We start from the raw sequence: 19,725 nt of genomic DNA on the forward strand, positions 1-19,725 counted from the left end.
AATCAAATGCTTCCACAATGAGTTAGGAAACTCATCATGTACTCCCCCGCTCAGAGTCCCAAATAACTTGAAGGGAAGACAGAATAGCAAGTTCTTCTTTATATGAGGAAGCACTATTTCAGGCTTGAAACACTAATAGAAGAGTTTGTACTAGAGAAACAATTCTGTTGAGTATGAGCTGGTGATAGTTTCTAAACAAAACTGACATTTTATGTTACTATTAACAAGGACCATTCGGACCATCATCTGGAACACCAGGGATCTAAGTGTCAATGACTAAGCAGCAAAGACAAACTACGGTCCTGTAAGATCATTAAGGCCTAATATTACCATAACTGGCTACACCTTTCCTAAAAAAGCCTAAAGATCCCCAAGTTGTATTCCCTCTGCTCCCCAAACTGCCTACATTTTCCTTCTTTGAGTTTAGCACTTATTAAACACAAGACCTACCCTACAACATGAAACATCTGTGGCATGTAGGCCCATCTCTGGCAACTACAGCGGGGACATGACTAAAGTTTTCATTCTCAGACTGGCAAAATAAGAAACATCTAGATATAATAGTGGAAGAAAAATAAGGGAAAACTGTTAGAGATACTTAAATACCATTGGGTATTTAAACTACTGCTCACAAGATCTGCTTAGACAGCTTTTAACATAAGAATTCAGCAGAATCCTTTTTTGTAAAATATTCACATAAATATCTACTGCACATACAAATTCTACGTGCATTGTTCCCATGTGACTTAGTCTGAACAAAGAAGTCTTCAGAAGTATTCAGAAGGTGTTTGGCCTTCACTGCTCAACAGGTAACTCTTATTCATACTCTTTTTATTGCCATGTACCTCACAGTACTCTTTATAACTTCAAGGCAAGCCTAAGCCATGCCCTTCTCAGCTGTATTCTTTAATCCCTGTTTACCCTCCCTGTATTCACTACCTCAGTGTATTCCAAACTTTACTCGCTTCCATCAGAGCTTAAATACTGCACCTGGATGGTCCTTAGCTTACTTACAGTTGTGATGGTTCTACAGAATATACCAATCTTAGCTTTTATACTTGCCTTTAAGCTTAGGGACAACACATAGGAAGTTGTGGCTATGCTGTGCTTATTTTTCCCTCTGAAATGGCACAAGAAACAACAAGAGAAATTGATTGTAATATGCTTGCTCTGAAAAAGACAGGAAGCTACCACATGCAGCAGTAGACTAGTGAAAGTCATGTTTTCATCACTTTGAGAGATTATCCATAAACCAGCATGAGCCACTGAGTGCAGGTGTTGGCCAAACTTACTTTTCGTTACTGTATAAATTAATTTACATACTTAATGTAAGTACCTGGAAGAAAAACTTGTCTACCTTCCTTTGGAAAGTTTTTTCGCATAATTTTTCCTTTAGAGGAAAGTATGTATATGGAGAGGGGTGGAGGAGTGGTGGGTTTTTTATTTGTGGCTTTGAGATTTTTTTTTGTTTGGTTTTGGTGTTGTGGTTTGTTTTTTTTCCACCATTCCAGCACAACTGAGTGCGGGCGTTCAGCACCGAACAAGTTCTGGGGGTTTGTGGGGTTTTTCTGGGGGTTTTGTTTGCTTGTTCGTTTGCTTTGTTTCTTTTTTTCACTGCACAAATGAAAAATAGACATGACAAAACAGCAAGGTATTAACATCTTAAAAAAATTTTAAGGCACATTCCAACAAAATAAACTTTTATTGAATGCAGTATTATGCATTCTATTTTGTTTAAGGGAATAGCGTTTCCCCCCAAAGAGATTCCCTTTGAGAATTTCTAAAAGCTGTATTTTGGTTACAGAAATATTTACATGTCAAGAAACACCAAACTTCAGTCTAAATTTTCCTTGATTTATGAAGTGCAACTAAGTCCTTCCAAATGGTGAGAATTTTCAGTAGGCACTAGGATGAAAAACCTGCAAATTGTTTACAATTGCTGGGTACGACGTTACGTTAATTCAAATTTTATACTTACCCATCTAGAGTCTTGTTCTTTAAGAATTTATATAAAAAGTGGCATTTAAGAATAGAGAAATGCAGCTTAAAGAGCAGTTTATCACCATTTAAAAAAAAAATCTTAATGGCAATCTGCATATTTAATACCATTTCCACAGTATCTCAGCTACAGGGGCTTAGTCCAATAATTTAAAACTTCAGATAGGAATGTCTTTTGGTTCTGAATGCATATCATAAGTCATCATGTCCAGTACGTGAAGGCTCAGTTGTTTCGCTCTTTACTTCCTCTCCTGTGGAATTAAGTATCATAATTAGAATATAACTGTATTATTAAATATACCATATAGTTTTTGACATTAGGAATTGCTTAAAAAGAAATCCAAATAAACACATTTATCAAGACCAGACAAGCAATAAAGCCAGATACAAAAGCTATAAGCTTGGAATAGGAGGACGGTACAAGTAATTTTTTAATTTTTTTTTATGCAAACAAAACATTTCAAATAAACTGATATGATATTGTTAGTGGAGGATAAAAGCAGCACAGCTATTTCTACTCTAAGCTTTTACTTTCAGCTATTCACAGTGAACTTTCTCCTTTCCACATGAACTGCTAGAAGAAATTCTGGTATTTGAAAACAAAAAATCAAGTATTGATCAGAATTATTTTCTACAGGGCAAGCTGCTCAGTTCAGATGTTAGAACAGCTTTCAAAAAAAGCAGAGCAATTTTATTATATTGGTAAAAGCATTAATGTAAGAAAAAACCTAAGCCAATTTATCAACTTTTAATTTTACTTTTACTCTCACAAAATGTCAGGCCACATTAAAAATCATAGCAACTGATATCCTGGGTATCTGCACAGGAAAGACACAACTGACTTTAAAGGACTAATAACAGTGAGTACTTGAGAGTATAAGGTCTGAACTGAATGGCCTTGAGTAGCAAAACTACATAGATTTAACAATTTATTATTACAAGATAAAAATGTAGTCTTGTAAAGGACTACCCGTAAACAAGCTAAGAAGTAAAAAGAAAATAAAGGTATGAAATTGAGTGTCTCTTATCTATTCTCCTACGTCCTTTATTACAAAATAATCCTGTCTTTCACTATGGAATTGGTTAAAAAAAAAAAAAAAAAGAAAAAAACAAGGCAAAAGACTGTGGAGATGGAGTAATGAAAGACTAATGAACATAATTCTGTCCATAATGTGTCATACATCCTAGATCAAATTATACTTGAATTTCTTGACTGGAGGTGTAGTCTAAGTCAAGCTTAAAGCTCCCTACTACTGAAAGATGGGGGTCTTCTCCATATTCACCTTCACACCAGCTCTGGCATTTGTGTGATCACAAAATAAAAAAGTCTAGCTCTCTTATCCAGCAAAAAGTATTCTACTTAGTTTTCTGACATGTCAGTGAATTGAAGCAGCTTGCATGTAATGAGATAAATTCTTAAGTGATTAGAATTAACAATAAAGGAGACACGTGAGGAGGAAGAAGACCTCCATTTTACGGTAGCAGTAATTTGCTAGTTCACTTTATGGAAGGAAGCCAGAGACTTAAGTGAATTACTAACACAACTTTGAGTTAAGCAAAAAAATATCAACCCAAGAATAGGATGTTTAAAACACCCCACTACCTTTAAGCAAGAAAACACGCATGCCAGAATGTGGCCTACACCACAAACTACTTGACACAGACCACAGCTGCAGGAAGATGAGAAATTATACAGAAGTGTTTCATAGAATCATAGAATGGTTTGAGTTGGAAGAGACCTTAAGGATCCCCTAGTTCCCTCCCCCTGCCATGGGCAGGGACCCCTCCCACTAGAGCAGGTTGCTCAAAGCCCCATCCAGTCTGGCCTTGAACACTTCCAGGGATGGGGCATCCAGAACTTCCCTGGGCAACCCGCTCCAGCGCCTCACCACTCTCACAGTGCAAAATTTCTTCCTAATATTTAATCTAAATCTCCCCACTTACAGTTTGAAGTCATTGTCCCTCATCCTATCACTACATGCCCTTGTAAAATGTCCCTCCCCAGCCCTCTTGTAGGCACCCTTCAGGTACCATTTACAAGCAACTACACCCTTAGACAGAAATATACCTCCAGGTTGTCAATATAGCATATTTTAAAACAGCCACTTGCCTGTTTTTACAGTTTGAACACATGTTCCGTCCTTATCTTCAAATCCTTCTGAACATACACACTTGTAACTACCTGAAGTATTAACACAGTCTTGATTCTCCCTCACGCAGACCTTTTCAGGAAGGTTACATTCATCTATATCTAGAGACAAGAGAGGGAAAGAAAAAGTCCGCTGCTATTATTTTGTTATAAAACTTATTTGTGCCCAGTCATATAAACAAAATTCTATTCAACTATAAAAAACACTGAGGAGCAGAATGCTGCTGCAACAGATTTGACTTCTGTTAAAATAATCTGTTATGGTTCTTCATGATTTAGATTGGGTTTCAAATTTATTCAGATACTACTGGTTTTTTTATGTTTTGCAAGCCCCTGTGTGGGGAAATGAATTAAGCAATGGCACTCGTCTTAACCTACTGAAGATTTCCCATAATTATTTTCTATTGATACCATCAAAGCACAACTAAAGGAGCCTATAAATACTATGTCATTATGGTTAACAGCTACTTAAGATCATGCATAACTTCTGCTCTTCCCCACAGAGAAATTATAATTTCACCCTTTTTCCTATCATTTCACAAGTTACAATTCACTATAAATTACTATCATTTGAACTGGGACATTAATGGATTAAAAGAAAGACAACAGAATCCCCCATTGTAACAAAATGAATACAGGTGCACTTCTAATGAAGCAGTAGGTAACTGACAAGAGACTCATGTATTTGTTTCCTGAACCCACTATAAAATACCTTTTCCCTTTTGAGGGAGTGTTTCACCTTTAAGCCTTACCAGGGCACATTAAGTCAGTAATATAAAGGAAGTTATAAAGAAAGTCTTTGCTGCTAATATCAGAACGACTGGGTTTGTTTTGATAGGCTTGAAAACAAGCAGACAAACACAAGTGAGCTAACTGGTGTCCTACCATGTACTGCTAAATCCACCAACCTGTACACTTTTCTTCTTCCTTCACATATCCAGACGCGCAGGTCTTACACTTGTCAGAACCTTCCCCTGTGCAACCTACACAGCTGGCATCACATGCTAAGAATAAAACATTTTAAGCATAAAAGTTAATAAATCTGCAATTTAAAGTACCACCCTTAAAGTTAGTCAGCTTACCCACACAACAAATCATAGAATAGTTTGGGGGTTGGAAAGGACCTCAAGGATCATCTAGTTCCAACCTTCCTGCTGTGGGCAGGGTCACCTCCCACTAAACTAGGTTGCTCAAAGCTTCATCCAACCTGGCCTTAAACACCTCTGGGGATGGGCATCCACAACTTCTCTGGGCAACCTGTTCCAGTGTCTCACCACCCTCACAGCAAAAAAAAATTCATCCTAGTATCTAATCTAAATCTCCCCTCTTTCAGTTTAAAACCATTACCCCTCATCCTATCACTACACTTCCTGATAAAGAGTCCCTCCCCATCTCTTCTGTAGGCCCCCTTCAGATACTGGAAGGCTGCTTATAAGGTCTCCCTACAGCCTTCTCTTTTCCAAGCTGAACAATCCCAACTCTCTCAGCCTGTGCTTATATGAGAGGTGCTCCAGCCCCTCAGTCATTTTCATGGCTCTCCCCTGGACTCACTGCAACAGGTCCATGTCCTTCTTATGTTGGGGGACCTAGAGCAGAATGAAGTACTCCATGTGGGGTCTCATGAGAGCAGAGTAGAAATAACCAGATATCTCTTCCTTCCTCATAAGAAAGGTCTAAAGCTTCATCCATCCCATGCCCAGTGAGGACCAGTCCACATTGTATTAAGTTCCTGGTATTACATGTTTTCTAGTATTATCTTCAAGAGTCCTAATCTAATGCTAGAGATAAAGTACAAACAGCAGATTAAAAAGAAACCTTTGCATGAGAAAGATCCATCTGTGTTTAAACAATACTGGTGATCTTTGCAAGGAGAAGAAGCACACTCATCTAAATCTGAAAGATAAAAAGTGACAAGTTACCTAAAAGAAGTCATTATTAAATAGCAAGATCAATACTTAAATGCCATGCTTTGGGAAAAAGAACTTTCTATAAATCCTATTTATAGATAAGATTTAAAAACTCGTCCTTTAGTCTCTCTTGAAGATGTAAAAGCATTTTCAAAGGCTGCCCCTTTTCCCCTTCCAATTTGGGGTTGAGTCCCCAAAACAGGGACTTTCCCCCACTGGGCCGTGCACTGGGAGTGGAAGGCACGCTGCACAGAAGCTATGAACTTAAACTGACTGCAATTAAAGTAATTGTTGCAATGAGTTTAGGATGAGATATGCAACATGTTAGACAAAAAAGTAACATGGTAACTTATATACCGTTATGTTCAGGTTAAACTGACATGATCAAAACTGATCCTCAGAAGATGTTTATTGATGACAGTAACAGATGTATCAGAAATTCAAGATATAAATTAAATGAAGTTTCCAGAATACCTTCCATCCTTGTCATTTTCAAGCCAGTGTTTTGCATGTGTTTATGCTTTCTATGTAAATAGCTTAACAAATAAGCACAAAGACTGTTCTTCCAGAATACTGTTGACTTCTCTACTCCTATATTACCAACCTATGTAACTCTTCAAAGTATTAAAAAAAGAATTACACAAATGCACACACATACATTGCTTAGTTTTCTACACAAAGCAAACTGGAGAAAGCCAAGTTATGGTTAGGACCAGTCAAGCTGAAAACCAGTTCTACCTGGGAAGTTAAAACATGCTAGCCTTGTGAATTCAAGGAAAGGACATGACAGTACTCATAATTAAAAAACATTTGCACAGAGAAAGGCTATTTCAGTCCCTTTAGAATCATAGAATGGTTGGAGTTGGAAGGGACCTTAAAGATCATCGAGTTCCAACCCGCCCACTAGACCAGGTTGCTCAAAGCCCCATCCAACCTGGTCTTGCTATCTATCTCATCCTGCTGCTGCAGACATCATTCCTACTGATTACTTAATTTATACTTGATTGGTTGCATTGATTATTTGGGAAAAAGACAGCTGTACAGAAGACAATACTGGAGTATCTTAAAAATCCTCCTGAAGTGCTTAACAGCTGTCTAAGCAGGTATGGCAGTACCTGCAACTCAAATCTTAGTTGTCCTTAGCACTTTTGAAAAGTAGCAGTGTTCACATAACTTCTAAGATATTATTTCCAAGCATTATGTTAAGGGTCTTTAACAGGTCAAATATAACCAGTTAAACAGAATGCGTTATTCTCCTCCTAGCGCAGTCCTGCATGTGAGAGTATTTTTAGTATTTGGGTTTTTCCTTAAGTGTTCCATCCATATCTCCTCATACACCAGTAGAAATGCTAAGCTAGAAATAGCTAAAAGATTAACAGAAGTACTGAGCTTGATGCCTCCTGGTATTTCTCCCCAGTACCAGGAAACCTTAGTACAGCTGGCTTTACATGAAATGTTCGAATTCTAATAGGGCTGAGCATTTATGAACATTCAGTAATGTGAAGACAATTGTGTAAACCACTACAAAATATGTAGATAAGCTGACAGGAATCTTCCAGTAGTTTATAAAATAGTTTAAATCAACAGCAGGACACTGCTTAGCATTCAAATAAACACAAGAACTGTGTCTTAAAAGGAACACCCCACTCGCTGCTACCTGTATTCCACTAAACTAGGAGACACATAGTGAAGAGTCTGATAGAGACAAGTATAATCATCAGGGGATCAGTGGGGATGAAATACTGCTTTCTTGCAATGTGAAACAAGTTAGGAAGAGAGAGACTACAAACTACAGAAATCTAAACTGACAGAACACTTCCATAAAATACACTTCCATAAAACTCAATGTGATATCATCTAGTCTCATTAGCCAATGTTGCTGCAAAACCTGTTGGAAGTCTACCTAGCATTACTTACCCACACAGGCTGATTCTTCATTTTTAATCCATCCTTCTTTACAGTCTCGGCAGTCCTTGTTACTTGAACCAGTACAAGTTTTACAAGCAGCGTGGCAGGCTGAGATAAGAGAAAACTACAATCTGAGCTTTGTTGGGAGATTCCAAGACAAGTTTGGGCACACAAATTCTCAAAGAAAACCTTACTTAGGATTCACTGGAAGCTATCATATTTTAGTAGCTTGGCCCTGCCATTCACAAGATTAAATCTTGATTTTATGGAGATACCATTTACCAAAAAAAAAGCAGCTCTATCCTACAAAAAAAAAAAGTGGAGATGGAGTAATGAAAGACTAATGAACATAATTCTGTCCATAATGTGTCATACATCCTAGATCAAATTATACTTGAATTTCTTGACTGGAGGTGTAGTCTAAGTCAAGCTTAAAGCTCCCTACTACTGAAAGATGGGGGTCTTCTCCATATTCACCTTCACACCAGCTCTGGCATTTGTGTGATCACAAAATAAAAAAGTCTAGCTCTCTTATCCAGCAAAAAGTATTCTACTTAGTTTTCTGACATGTCAGTGAATTGAAGCAGCTTGCATGTAATGAGATAAATTCTTAAGTGATTAGAATTAACAATAAAGGAGACACGTGAGGAGGAAGAAGACCTCCATTTTACGGTAGCAGTAATTTGCTAGTTCACTTTATGGAAGGAAGCCAGAGACTTAAGTGAATTACTAACACAACTTTGAGTTAAGCAAAAAAATATCAACCCAAGAATAGGATGTTTAAAACACCCCACTACCTTTAAGCAAGAAAACACGCATGCCAGAATGTGGCCTACACCACAAACTACTTGACACAGACCACAGCTGCAGGAAGATGAGAAATTATACAGAAGTGTTTCATAGAATCATAGAATGGTTTGAGTTGGAAGAGACCTTAAGGATCACCTAGTTCCCACCCCCTGCCATGGGCAGGGACACCTCCCACTAGAGCAGGTTGCTCAAAGCCCCATCCAGTCTGGCCTTGAACACTTCCAGGGATGGGGCATCCAGAACTTCCCTGGGCAACCCGCTCCAGCGCCTCACCACTCTCACAGTGCAAAATTTCTTCCTAATATTTAATCTAAATCTCCCCACTTACAGTTTGAAGTCATTGTCCCTCATCCTATCACTACATGCCCTTGTAAAATGTCCCTCCCCAGCCCTCTTGTAGGCACCCTTCAGGTACCATTTACAAGCAACTACACCCTTAGACAGAAATATACCTCCAGGTTGTCAATATAGCATATTTTAAAACAGCCACTTGCCTGTTTTTACAGTTTGAACACATGTTCCGTCCTTATCTTCAAATCCTTCTGAACATACACACTTGTAACTACCTGAAGTATTAACACAGTCTTGATTCTCCCTCACGCAGACCTTTTCAGGAAGGTTACATTCATCTATATCTAGAGACAAGAGAGGGAAAGAAAAAGTCCGCTGCTATTATTTTGTTATAAAACTTATTTGTGCCCAGTCATATAAACAAAATTCTATTCAACTATAAAAAACACTGAGGAGCAGAATGCTGCTGCAACAGATTTGACTTCTGTTAAAATAATCTGTTATGGTTCTTCATGATTTAGATTGGGTTTCAAATTTATTCAGATACTACTGGTTTTTTTATGTTTTGCAAGCCCCTGTGTGGGGAAATGAATTAAGCAATGGCACTCGTCTTAACCTACTGAAGATTTCCCATAATTATTTTCTATTGATACCATCAAAGCACAACTAAAGGAGCCTATAAATACTATGTCATTATGGTTAACAGCTACTTAAGATCATGCATAACTTCTGCTCTTCCCCACAGAGAAATTATAATTTCACCCTTTTTCCTATCATTTCACAAGTTACAATTCACTATAAATTACTATCATTTGAACTGGGACATTAATGGATTAAAAGAAAGACAACAGAATCCCCCATTGTAACAAAATGAATACAGGTGCACTTCTAATGAAGCAGTAGGTAACTGACAAGAGACTCATGTATTTGTTTCCTGAACCCACTATAAAATACCTTTTCCCTTTTGAGGGAGTGTTTCACCTTTAAGCCTTACCAGGGCACATTAAGTCAGTAATATAAAGGAAGTTATAAAGAAAGTCTTTGCTGCTAATATCAGAACGACTGGGTTTGTTTTGATAGGCTTGAAAACAAGCAGACAAACACAAGTGAGCTAACTGGTGTCCTACCATGTACTGCTAAATCCACCAACCTGTACACTTTTCTTCTTCCTTCACATATCCAGACGCGCAGGTCTTACACTTGTCAGAACCTTCCCCTGTGCAACCTACACAGCTGGCATCACATGCTAAGAATAAAACATTTTAAGCATAAAAGTTAATAAATCTGCAATTTAAAGTACCACCCTTAAAGTTAGTCAGCTTACCCACACAACAAATCATAGAATAGTTTGGGGGTTGGAAAGGACCTCAAGGATCATCTAGTTCCAACCTTCCTGCTGTGGGCAGGGTCACCTCCCACTAAACTAGGTTGCTCAAAGCTTCATCCAACCTGGCCTTAAACACCTCTGGGGATGGGCATCCACAACTTCTCTGGGCAACCTGTTCCAGTGTCTCACCACCCTCACAGCAAAAAAAAATTCATCCTAGTATCTAATCTAAATCTCCCCTCTTTCAGTTTAAAACCATTACCCCTCATCCTATCACTACACTTCCTGATAAAGAGTCCCTCCCCATCTCTTCTGTAGGCCCCCTTCAGATACTGGAAGGCTGCTTATAAGGTCTCCCTACAGCCTTCTCTTTTCCAAGCTGAACAATCCCAACTCTCTCAGCCTGTGCTTATATGAGAGGTGCTCCAGCCCCTCAGTCATTTTCATGGCTCTCCCCTGGACTCACTGCAACAGGTCCATGTCCTTCTTATGTTGGGGGACCTAGAGCAGAATGAAGTACTCCATGTGGGGTCTCATGAGAGCAGAGTAGAAATAACCAGATATCTCTTCCTTCCTCATAAGAAAGGTCTAAAGCTTCATCCATCCCATGCCCAGTGAGGACCAGTCCACATTGTATTAAGTTCCTGGTATTACATGTTTTCTAGTATTATCTTCAAGAGTCCTAATCTAATGCTAGAGATAAAGTACAAACAGCAGATTAAAAAGAAACCTTTGCATGAGAAAGATCCATCTGTGTTTAAACAATACTGGTGATCTTTGCAAGGAGAAGAAGCACACTCATCTAAATCTGAAAGATAAAAAGTGACAAGTTACCTAAAAGAAGTCATTATTAAATAGCAAGATCAATACTTAAATGCCATGCTTTGGGAAAAAGAACTTTCTATAAATCCTATTTATAGATAAGATTTAAAAACTCGTCCTTTAGTCTCTCTTGAAGATGTAAAAGCATTTTCAAAGGCTGCCCCTTTTCCCCTCCCAATTTGGGGTTGAGTCCCCAAAACAGGGACTTTCCCCCACTGGGCCGTGCACTGGGAGTGGAAGGCACGCTGCACAGAAGCTATGAACTTAAACTGACTGCAATTAAAGTAATTGTTGCAATGAGTTTAGGATGAGATATGCAACATGTTAGACAAAAAAGTAACATGGTAACTTATATACCGTTATGTTCAGGTTAAACTGACATGATCAAAACTGATCCTCAGAAGATGTTTATTGATGACAGTAACAGATGTATCAGAAATTCAAGATATAAATTAAATGAAGTTTCCAGAATACCTTCCATCCTTGTCATTTTCAAGCCAGTGTTTTGCATGTGTTTATGCTTTCTATGTAAATAGCTTAACAAATAAGCACAAAGACTGTTCTTCCAGAATACTGTTGACTTCTCTACTCCTATATTACCAACCTATGTAACTCTTCAAAGTATTAAAAAAAGAATTACACAAATGCACACACATACATTGCTTAGTTTTCTACACAAAGCAAACTGGAGAAAGCCAAGTTATGGTTAGGACCAGTCAAGCTGAAAACCAGTTCTACCTGGGAAGTTAAAACATGCTAGCCTTGTGAATTCAAGGAAAGGACATGACAGTACTCATAATTAAAAAACATTTGCACAGAGAAAGGCTATTTCAGTCCCTTTAGAATCATAGAATGGTTGGAGTTGGAAGGGACCTTAAAGATCATCGAGTTCCAACCCGCCCACTAGACCAGGTTGCTCAAAGCCCCATCCAACCTGGTCTTGCTATCTATCTCATCCTGCTGCTGCAGACATCATTCCTACTGATTACTTAATTTATACTTGATTGGTTGCATTGATTATTTGGGAAAAAGACAGCTGTACAGAAGACAATACTGGAGTATCTTAAAAATCCTCCTGAAGTGCTTAACAGCTGTCTAAGCAGGTATGGCAGTACCTGCAACTCAAATCTTAGTTGTCCTTAGCACTTTTGAAAAGTAGCAGTGTTCACATAACTTCTAAGATATTATTTCCAAGCATTATGTTAAGGGTCTTTAACAGGTCAAATATAACCAGTTAAACAGAATGCGTTATTCTCCTCCTAGCGCAGTCCTGCATGTGAGAGTATTTTTAGTATTTGGGTTTTTCCTTAAGTGTTCCATCCATATCTCCTCATACACCAGTAGAAATGCTAAGCTAGAAATAGCTAAAAGATTAACAGAAGTACTGAGCTTGATGCCTCCTGGTATTTCTCCCCAGTACCAGGAAACCTTAGTACAGCTGGCTTTACATGAAATGTTCGAATTCTAATAGGGCTGAGCATTTATGAACATTCAGTAATGTGAAGACAATTGTGTAAACCACTACAAAATATGTAGATAAGCTGACAGGAATCTTCCAGTAGTTTATAAAATAGTTTAAATCAACAGCAGGACACTGCTTAGCATTCAAATAAACACAAGAACTGTGTCTTAAAAGGAACACCCCACTCGCTGCTACCTGTATTCCACTAAACTAGGAGACACATAGTGAAGAGTCTGATAGAGACAAGTATAATCATCAGGGGATCAGTGGGGATGAAATACTGCTTTCTTGCAATGTGAAACAAGTTAGGAAGAGAGAGACTACAAACTACAGAAATCTAAACTGACAGAACACTTCCATAAAATACACTTCCATAAAACTCAATGTGATATCATCTAGTCTCATTAGCCAATGTTGCTGCAAAACCTGTTGGAAGTCTACCTAGCATTACTTACCCACACAGGCTGATTCTTCATTTTTAATCCATCCTTCTTTACAGTCTCGGCAGTCCTTGTTACTTGAACCAGTACAAGTTTTACAAGCAGCGTGGCAGGCTGAGATAAGAGAAAACTACAATCTGAGCTTTGTTGGGAGATTCCAAGACAAGTTTGGGCACACAAATTCTCAAAGAAAACCTTACTTAGGATTCACTGGAAGCTATCATATTTTAGTAGCTTGGCCCTGCCATTCACAAGATTAAATCTTGATTTTATGGAGATACCATTTACCAAAAAAAAGCAGCTCTATCCTACAAAAAAAAAAACCAAACAAAACCAAAACCAACCCCCTCAAAAAAAACACAACAAAAAACCTCACACACCAAAACCCCAGAAAGCCAAACCTGGCAACTCCAGTCATCTACACCACTTAAAACAGTGTCATGAAATTCTAGTGACTAGAAGTCACAGGTCCAAATTTTGAAATATTTGGAAAGAAGCGATGAAGAAAGTAAACTTTGCTGAGCTGCTCAGGGTTGGGACAGCACAGACTCAGCACTCCCACCTAAGGAAACCTTAGAGTACTTAATTTGCAATTAGCTTTGAGAGCAATGTGTGAAGTGGTACTCATCTGAAGAACTTCACAAAGAAACATACAAGAAGTGCAGTTGTATATGTATAATATATATACTTTATATATATTACATGCATATACAACATGCAATATATAACACATGCATGCTATATATTGTAAAATAAAACAATCATACAGAAGATTTACTACTCAGCCAGATAAAAAAAGCAACAGTGTTTAAAATCAATCTTTGACCCCATGCTCAGGATTTGGTTGCTGCAGAATCTCATTCAAGATGTAAACCAGAAGAAAATCTGACCAACTGAAAAAGTTTATTCCTACAACCTGACTTTGTTTCCAAGTTTAGCTTAGACATACTTAACTGGAACCTAGATAGTCGACAATACAGATCAGCTGTTTCCATGCCCATTTACTCCAGCTAGAGCTTAAATGAGACATGAGGAAAACCTTGCTTCCAAAGTAGTCCACTATGCAGCAACTACAGCTTAAGATTTTTGTACAATACTTGGGGGGAGGAGATGAGGACCCAAAGCTTGCTCTTCCCCCTCACCTCCCTCATGACAAAGTTGAATTCTGCCTCTTAACTTAAAGCAGAAAAATTAAAAAAAAAAAAAAAAAAAAAAAAAAAAGTCAAGGGGCACCTGGAAGAATGGCTTAGCAAATCCTTAGAATTCCACCAAACTGATGTGGTTAAAGCCCAGTGACCAAATTTTAACTACTTTGATTTCTACATTTGTCAGTTTAAATTGTTTCTAGTTTTGTTTACAAAAACTGAAGAAGGGAGACAAAGATCTAAGCGTGTGTCAAAGACTTCATTACCTGTACAAACAGAATGGGTCTCATTCCTCAAGGTACTGAAGTAACCATTAGAACAGTCCAAACAAAACTCTCCCGTATACTCCTTGTTGCAGCTACATGAGCCATCTCCACCTCGGGTACCATCACCATCACAGTGACCGTTTCCATGGCAAGGTCTTTCTGATCCACCACGACAAGCTAAAAAGGATCAAACACACAAACCAGATGCTAAAGGAAGTAAATCCCTATTCTCAGCCACAGGCACCTGAAGTCTCTCCCTCCCTCTTCATAGACAGTAAAACTTCAAAAAAAAAAATAGTCACACTAAACCAGGATATAATTTCCAGAATATTTTTTTGCCTTGAGAACAACCAAAAAGTTTGCAACAAGGAATACTCAGTAACATAGTCAAGTACAAGAGGAACTCAAAACAATCTCCAGGAATGTTCAGTTAAAAATTTAATTTTGGGTAAGGACCATGGCTTAGAATTTTATCTATTTTCCTACCTTCCTGGCTAAAGTTGGTATCTGGATTTAATCTGGATTTTCAAAGAATGTTCATACTGCCGCTGGAAAAACTTAATAGCAATCATTTAGATCAATACTGGGAATTGGCACTTCATTTTTAACAATATAAGAGGCCAAAGTTGATCTCTAACAAGGTGCAAGGTTTTAGAAGTTTATCAATTACATAAACTTCAGGGGCAAAACCACCTCCTTTATCACTTTTGCATCAAAGATCTTACTTTCATCCAATTTCTCCCATTGCCTTTTAACAAATCCTCAGCTGTGAATTTCTTTGTTTAATCCCCAACACTGTTTTGGCTGTTTTACTCATGAAACTAGTCAAGGACTGTTGTTTACATAGCTTCTGAAAGGCCACCTAAACAATAGACTTGATGTCACAGATAGCCTTTAAGCATGGGTCAGGTGTGGATGTGAGCATGAGATCAGATGGATTCTGCACACGTAAGTACCCTTGATAGCTCTGTACGTTATTTCATGCCCAGAAGACTTTTCTTTGGGCAGGACGCTCACAAGGCAGCTGCCTAACCATCAGGCAGCAGGCAAGTACATACTACTCAACAGCTGCTCAAAATATCCTACTTTATGTATTTGTCCATGTTATGAAAGACTGAAACAAACAGGTAAGAAGAACTTATCTGCTACTGTATTTTTCAAATGAAAAATTACCAAGGCAATCTGGTCCGTAAGTTCCAGCAGGGCAGCAAACTTCTATTGTTTCTATGCAAAACCATTTAAACAAATCAGGATACTTCTTCTTTCTGTAGAAATAGTATAAATAGAATGATATAAATATAACATAAAAAGAATGAAGATTATTCAAAAGTCAACATACACAACTGCGCAACACAGTAGAGAAATCTATTGCATGTGACACATTAAAACTTTTTTTTTTCCTGTTCTGAAGACAACCTTATTTCAGGAACCAATTTCTAGAAGTCCTCCAACTTGAGATTAATTCACCTTTAAACTACAATACATTAACAGACTCCACTCAAATTTTATAGATTATATTTATGAAAAATGTTTAATACACCCTTTCCCCCCCCCCCCCCTTTTTTTTTTAACCACCTTCATTTTAGAGAAGGCTTATATATAGTTTAGACGGTCTTACTTAAGTCTTCCTCTTAAAGATAACGTCCGTGTTTATCTCAACTGTGTAGAAGATAACCCAGGACAGATATTAACGTTTGCTCAAATTCTTGCCAACCTGACTTCACGATAGGGTGCTGGGCAAAATGTCTCCTCTTTTTTAGCATGAATCAAGTACTATTTAAAAAGGATTTTTTTTTAACATACATTAAGGTAGGTTTGTGCTACTCTAGCATTAGAATATACCTCTCATTAACAATGAAATCCTAGGTATTATTTTGAAAGCAAGCATGAGGACTACTACGGTTCTGAATGACAATTCACAGATCTCAATACCACGCCGACATTGAAATCTCAAAAACTTTAATAAAGGAAAGGTTTAGAAATTCTGTAGTCTGGCAGAAGTCTTCAGCAACTACTGAGGCATGTACAGCTTCTCTTTCTAAACTATTACATCTGACCTTATTGACTCCAAGGCTCAGGCCCTGAAAAGTAAATTTACCGAGTACTGCATGTAATGTAACAATAAGTGAAAAAAGATCCAAGGCAGCCACAGACAAAGAAACTGTCTTTGGAAACTGCCACAGAAACTGAATGACATTTTGATATTGCAGGTTAAAAGACAGGAGGCAAAAGTTAATCAATTGCACTAATCAATTGTTCTAATTCTCTAGTTTAAGATCCATTTCTTTCAGTTCTGCCAATTTAAGACAGCTTCAGAGAATGAGGTAGTTTATTCTGGGTTGCACAGCTCACCTTTCCTTCAATTGGCATGTTAATGTATACATAATCCTGTATAGATAGGTAAACTATTGCTAAAGCAATAAAGCAGTCATTAAGAGCCAACTGATTATCAAAAATACTTATCCAGTGATGAAGTGGTAATAATGATAGTTCACTCTATTGAATTCTAGCTCATTAGCAGTGCTGATGATCTAAAGAAGTAAAAAATACTTAGAAGAAACATGATTTGGAATTTAAAAAGGATCTTAAGATATTTAAATGCTACAATGCCATCCTTGTATAATTATATTCTACAGTGGTATATGAAAACCATAGTTATAACAGAAATCCCAGGCTAGCTCAGCAGGCAGGTAGAAAAGTCAGCTGCTATACTACCACCCTCAAGAGATCCAACTTCTAAATTTATTAGTATCAACTATTTCTTGATTGACAGGAGGACAAAATAATGTTTCAGGAAAAACAAACAAAAAACCCACAAGAACCAAAGAGTCCCTTGCCAAAGAGTCTTACTACAAAAGAAAACAAAAGAGTAACAAACCCCAAAGCTTATTATAGAGGCAAATATTAGTTTGCCTCAACAGCCCTCTGGTAACTGAGTAGACAGCATATGAGAAGCCAGACTGAATGTTTTGGTGCAACACTTTTGGAATCAAAAATAAAAAAGATCACTGTACATTGGCACATGCTACCAAGAGTCAGCCTGAAGCCAGCTGTACCCAATAGCAACTCTTGAAGGATAATGAAGAATTGTTCAGGCACAATATTTAACATTCTCTTAGATAACTTATCCACACAAAGATCTCCACAAAAAAATTTCATACTTACAGTTTGAACCACCATTTCTCTATTTGTTCTTCATGCTCTTCTACCATGTTGTTACACTCAAAGTTACTACTGTCACACAGGTTCTCTATGATCTCCACAAGACGAATTTCACTACAAGCACAGAAGTCAGAAGTCTAATTTAAACATTTGACACCACTCAAGATATGACAGAGAAGCTAGACTTCAGCCTAGAATACTTTATCAGTTTATGATGCATTCTGAATTAGTTCCAAAACAAAGCAAATATCAAAATAAAGAATTAATGAACAATACTTCAACCAAAAAAAATTAGGATGATAACAAGAACCACTTTGGCTTGTTTGAAATTATTGTGTTTGCAGATTGTAGGAGATTTGATACATTTTTAGCTTCCCAGCAAATTTGTAGTGCAATATTTTTCTCTTATGTTGAACTATAAATTTCAGGTATTACTACTATCTGATACAAGCCCATGAAGTTCACAGTAACTGAGGCTCAGAAATCCCATCCTTACATCTCAATGCTCCAACTAAGATTAAAAAGTGAATTTGAAATTTGGAAGAAAGACATAATATCACTTTTATCAGTAATCATACATACATATAAAAGAGTACAGTAATCAGCACTTCTATTTTTCTGTTTGGCACTGAAATAGTGATGACTTTAGGGAGGAGATCCTGCTTTAACTGTAAAACAAGTACTGCAGTACTCCACACCTTTTACAACAATCAATTAACTACTGAGCATTATTTTAAATCATTATTTTGGGACAGTAATGGGTAAATAGAAAAAACTTCTGTGACCAATAAAAGTATTAACTTTTGTTGTTTTCAGAAACAAGACAAATAAAGGCAAATAAAGACAAATTGATAAGGGGTTTCAGTCTTTACTGCAACCTGTACCTTACAGTGTAATCTGCCACATTTTAATCAATAAGAATTTAAGGCTTGGGCATGTGAAACTTTAGCTGCAACATTCAATATTTAAGTTCCAGACAAACACTGGCACAGTGAAGTTAACACACACTGGACATGAAATGTAGCCGAACAAGAAGTACTGAGACAGCTTACCTGGACTCATACTTGGACAACGTCTTCTCTTCCCAAGCAGTGTTCCCACCACCAAAGTTCTTTTTAGCTGTATCTGCCAATCCCTGCAAATGAAAAGTACCGAAAGAATTTAAGTTACAAAGGTTTTGTTTATAGCAAAAATGAAGGGCAATATTGAATGCTTATATGAAAATTGTGAGAAGTGCCATGCAGAAACTTCAGTAAAGCTTCTAAACAAATTGTTAAGTGAAGGAAACTGCTGCTCATAACATGAGAGGTGAGAATACGTAGGTGATAGCATAACATAGAATCTTGGTTTATGCCAAAAAATACACATGTATGAGACTTTATACCCTTCTCCTTTAAAGTTCTCAAGAACTTTATTAACCAGTTGATCAGGACCTCTACTTCATCCAGTTTTGACAGTACTTAGCCCAGTCTTCACCACGCTGTAACTTAAACCATATAACAGGATAATTCACCGTGCTCAGCACAACTTCCCCGAGCTGCACCGCTCAAACCACACCTCGCACCACATCTCCACACACCGACCGAGCCTGCGCCAGCGAGGACACGAACAGGCAGCGCTAAGCACCTGCCACAAGCTGGAGCAGCCCCCCATGCACTGTGCCACAGCCTAGGCCTGTTACAAGGGGCAACAGACACAGAATTTTAGGGGAAGATGCTCTCCATTAGCTCTCCTCACGGAGTGCTACAGCCAGCACTGCACAGCCGGCCTTTTCACACTAACGCACTGAAACACCTGTGACAGCAACCCTCGAGGAGCTCCGAGACCTGCCGCTCCAAGGGCTACGGGCTGTCACCGAGGGCCAGCAGCAAAGCGGCTTGACCGGCCGCGGACCCTCACGGCGGACCGGCGGGAGCGCTCCCCAGTTCGGCCGAGGAGGCGGAGAGCCGCCCAGCCGCGGGCCCGCCACCCCTCCGCACCGACCAGCGGCCCCGCAGCCCGGGGGCTGCCCCCCTCGGAGCGGCGGGCGGGGAGCGGC

At 38.3% G+C, this 19,725-nt stretch overlaps 1 protein-coding gene across 1 annotated transcript in view; it reads right to left on the minus strand.

Moving 5' to 3' along the window:
• Positions 1-2,080: 2,080 nt before the first annotated feature.
• CRELD2 (cysteine rich with EGF-like domains 2) overlaps positions 2,081-19,725 on the minus strand; it is a 21,019-nt gene continuing 3,374 nt past the window's right edge. Inside the window, exons 4-16 of the mRNA XM_014963357.1 lie at positions 18,740-18,822; positions 17,691-17,801; positions 15,699-15,790; positions 14,526-14,702; positions 13,130-13,228; positions 11,121-11,198; positions 10,214-10,309; positions 9,267-9,407; positions 7,972-8,070; positions 5,963-6,040; positions 5,056-5,151; positions 4,109-4,249; positions 2,081-2,249 (exon numbers count right to left, since the gene is read on the minus strand). Of these exons, the coding sequence (XP_014818843.1) occupies positions 2,191-2,249; positions 4,109-4,249; positions 5,056-5,151; positions 5,963-6,040; positions 7,972-8,070; positions 9,267-9,407; positions 10,214-10,309; positions 11,121-11,198; positions 13,130-13,228; positions 14,526-14,702; positions 15,699-15,790; positions 17,691-17,801; positions 18,740-18,822 (1,350 nt within the window). The 3' untranslated portion in view covers positions 2,081-2,190. The remainder of the gene's footprint in view (positions 2,250-4,108; positions 4,250-5,055; positions 5,152-5,962; positions 6,041-7,971; positions 8,071-9,266; positions 9,408-10,213; positions 10,310-11,120; positions 11,199-13,129; positions 13,229-14,525; positions 14,703-15,698; positions 15,791-17,690; positions 17,802-18,739; positions 18,823-19,725) is intronic.

This window comes from Calidris pugnax, unplaced genomic scaffold (genome assembly GCF_001431845.1).
Source record: "Calidris pugnax isolate Ruff unplaced genomic scaffold, ASM143184v1 scaffold44, whole genome shotgun sequence".
Taxonomy (NCBI): domain Eukaryota; kingdom Metazoa; phylum Chordata; class Aves; order Charadriiformes; family Scolopacidae; genus Calidris; species Calidris pugnax.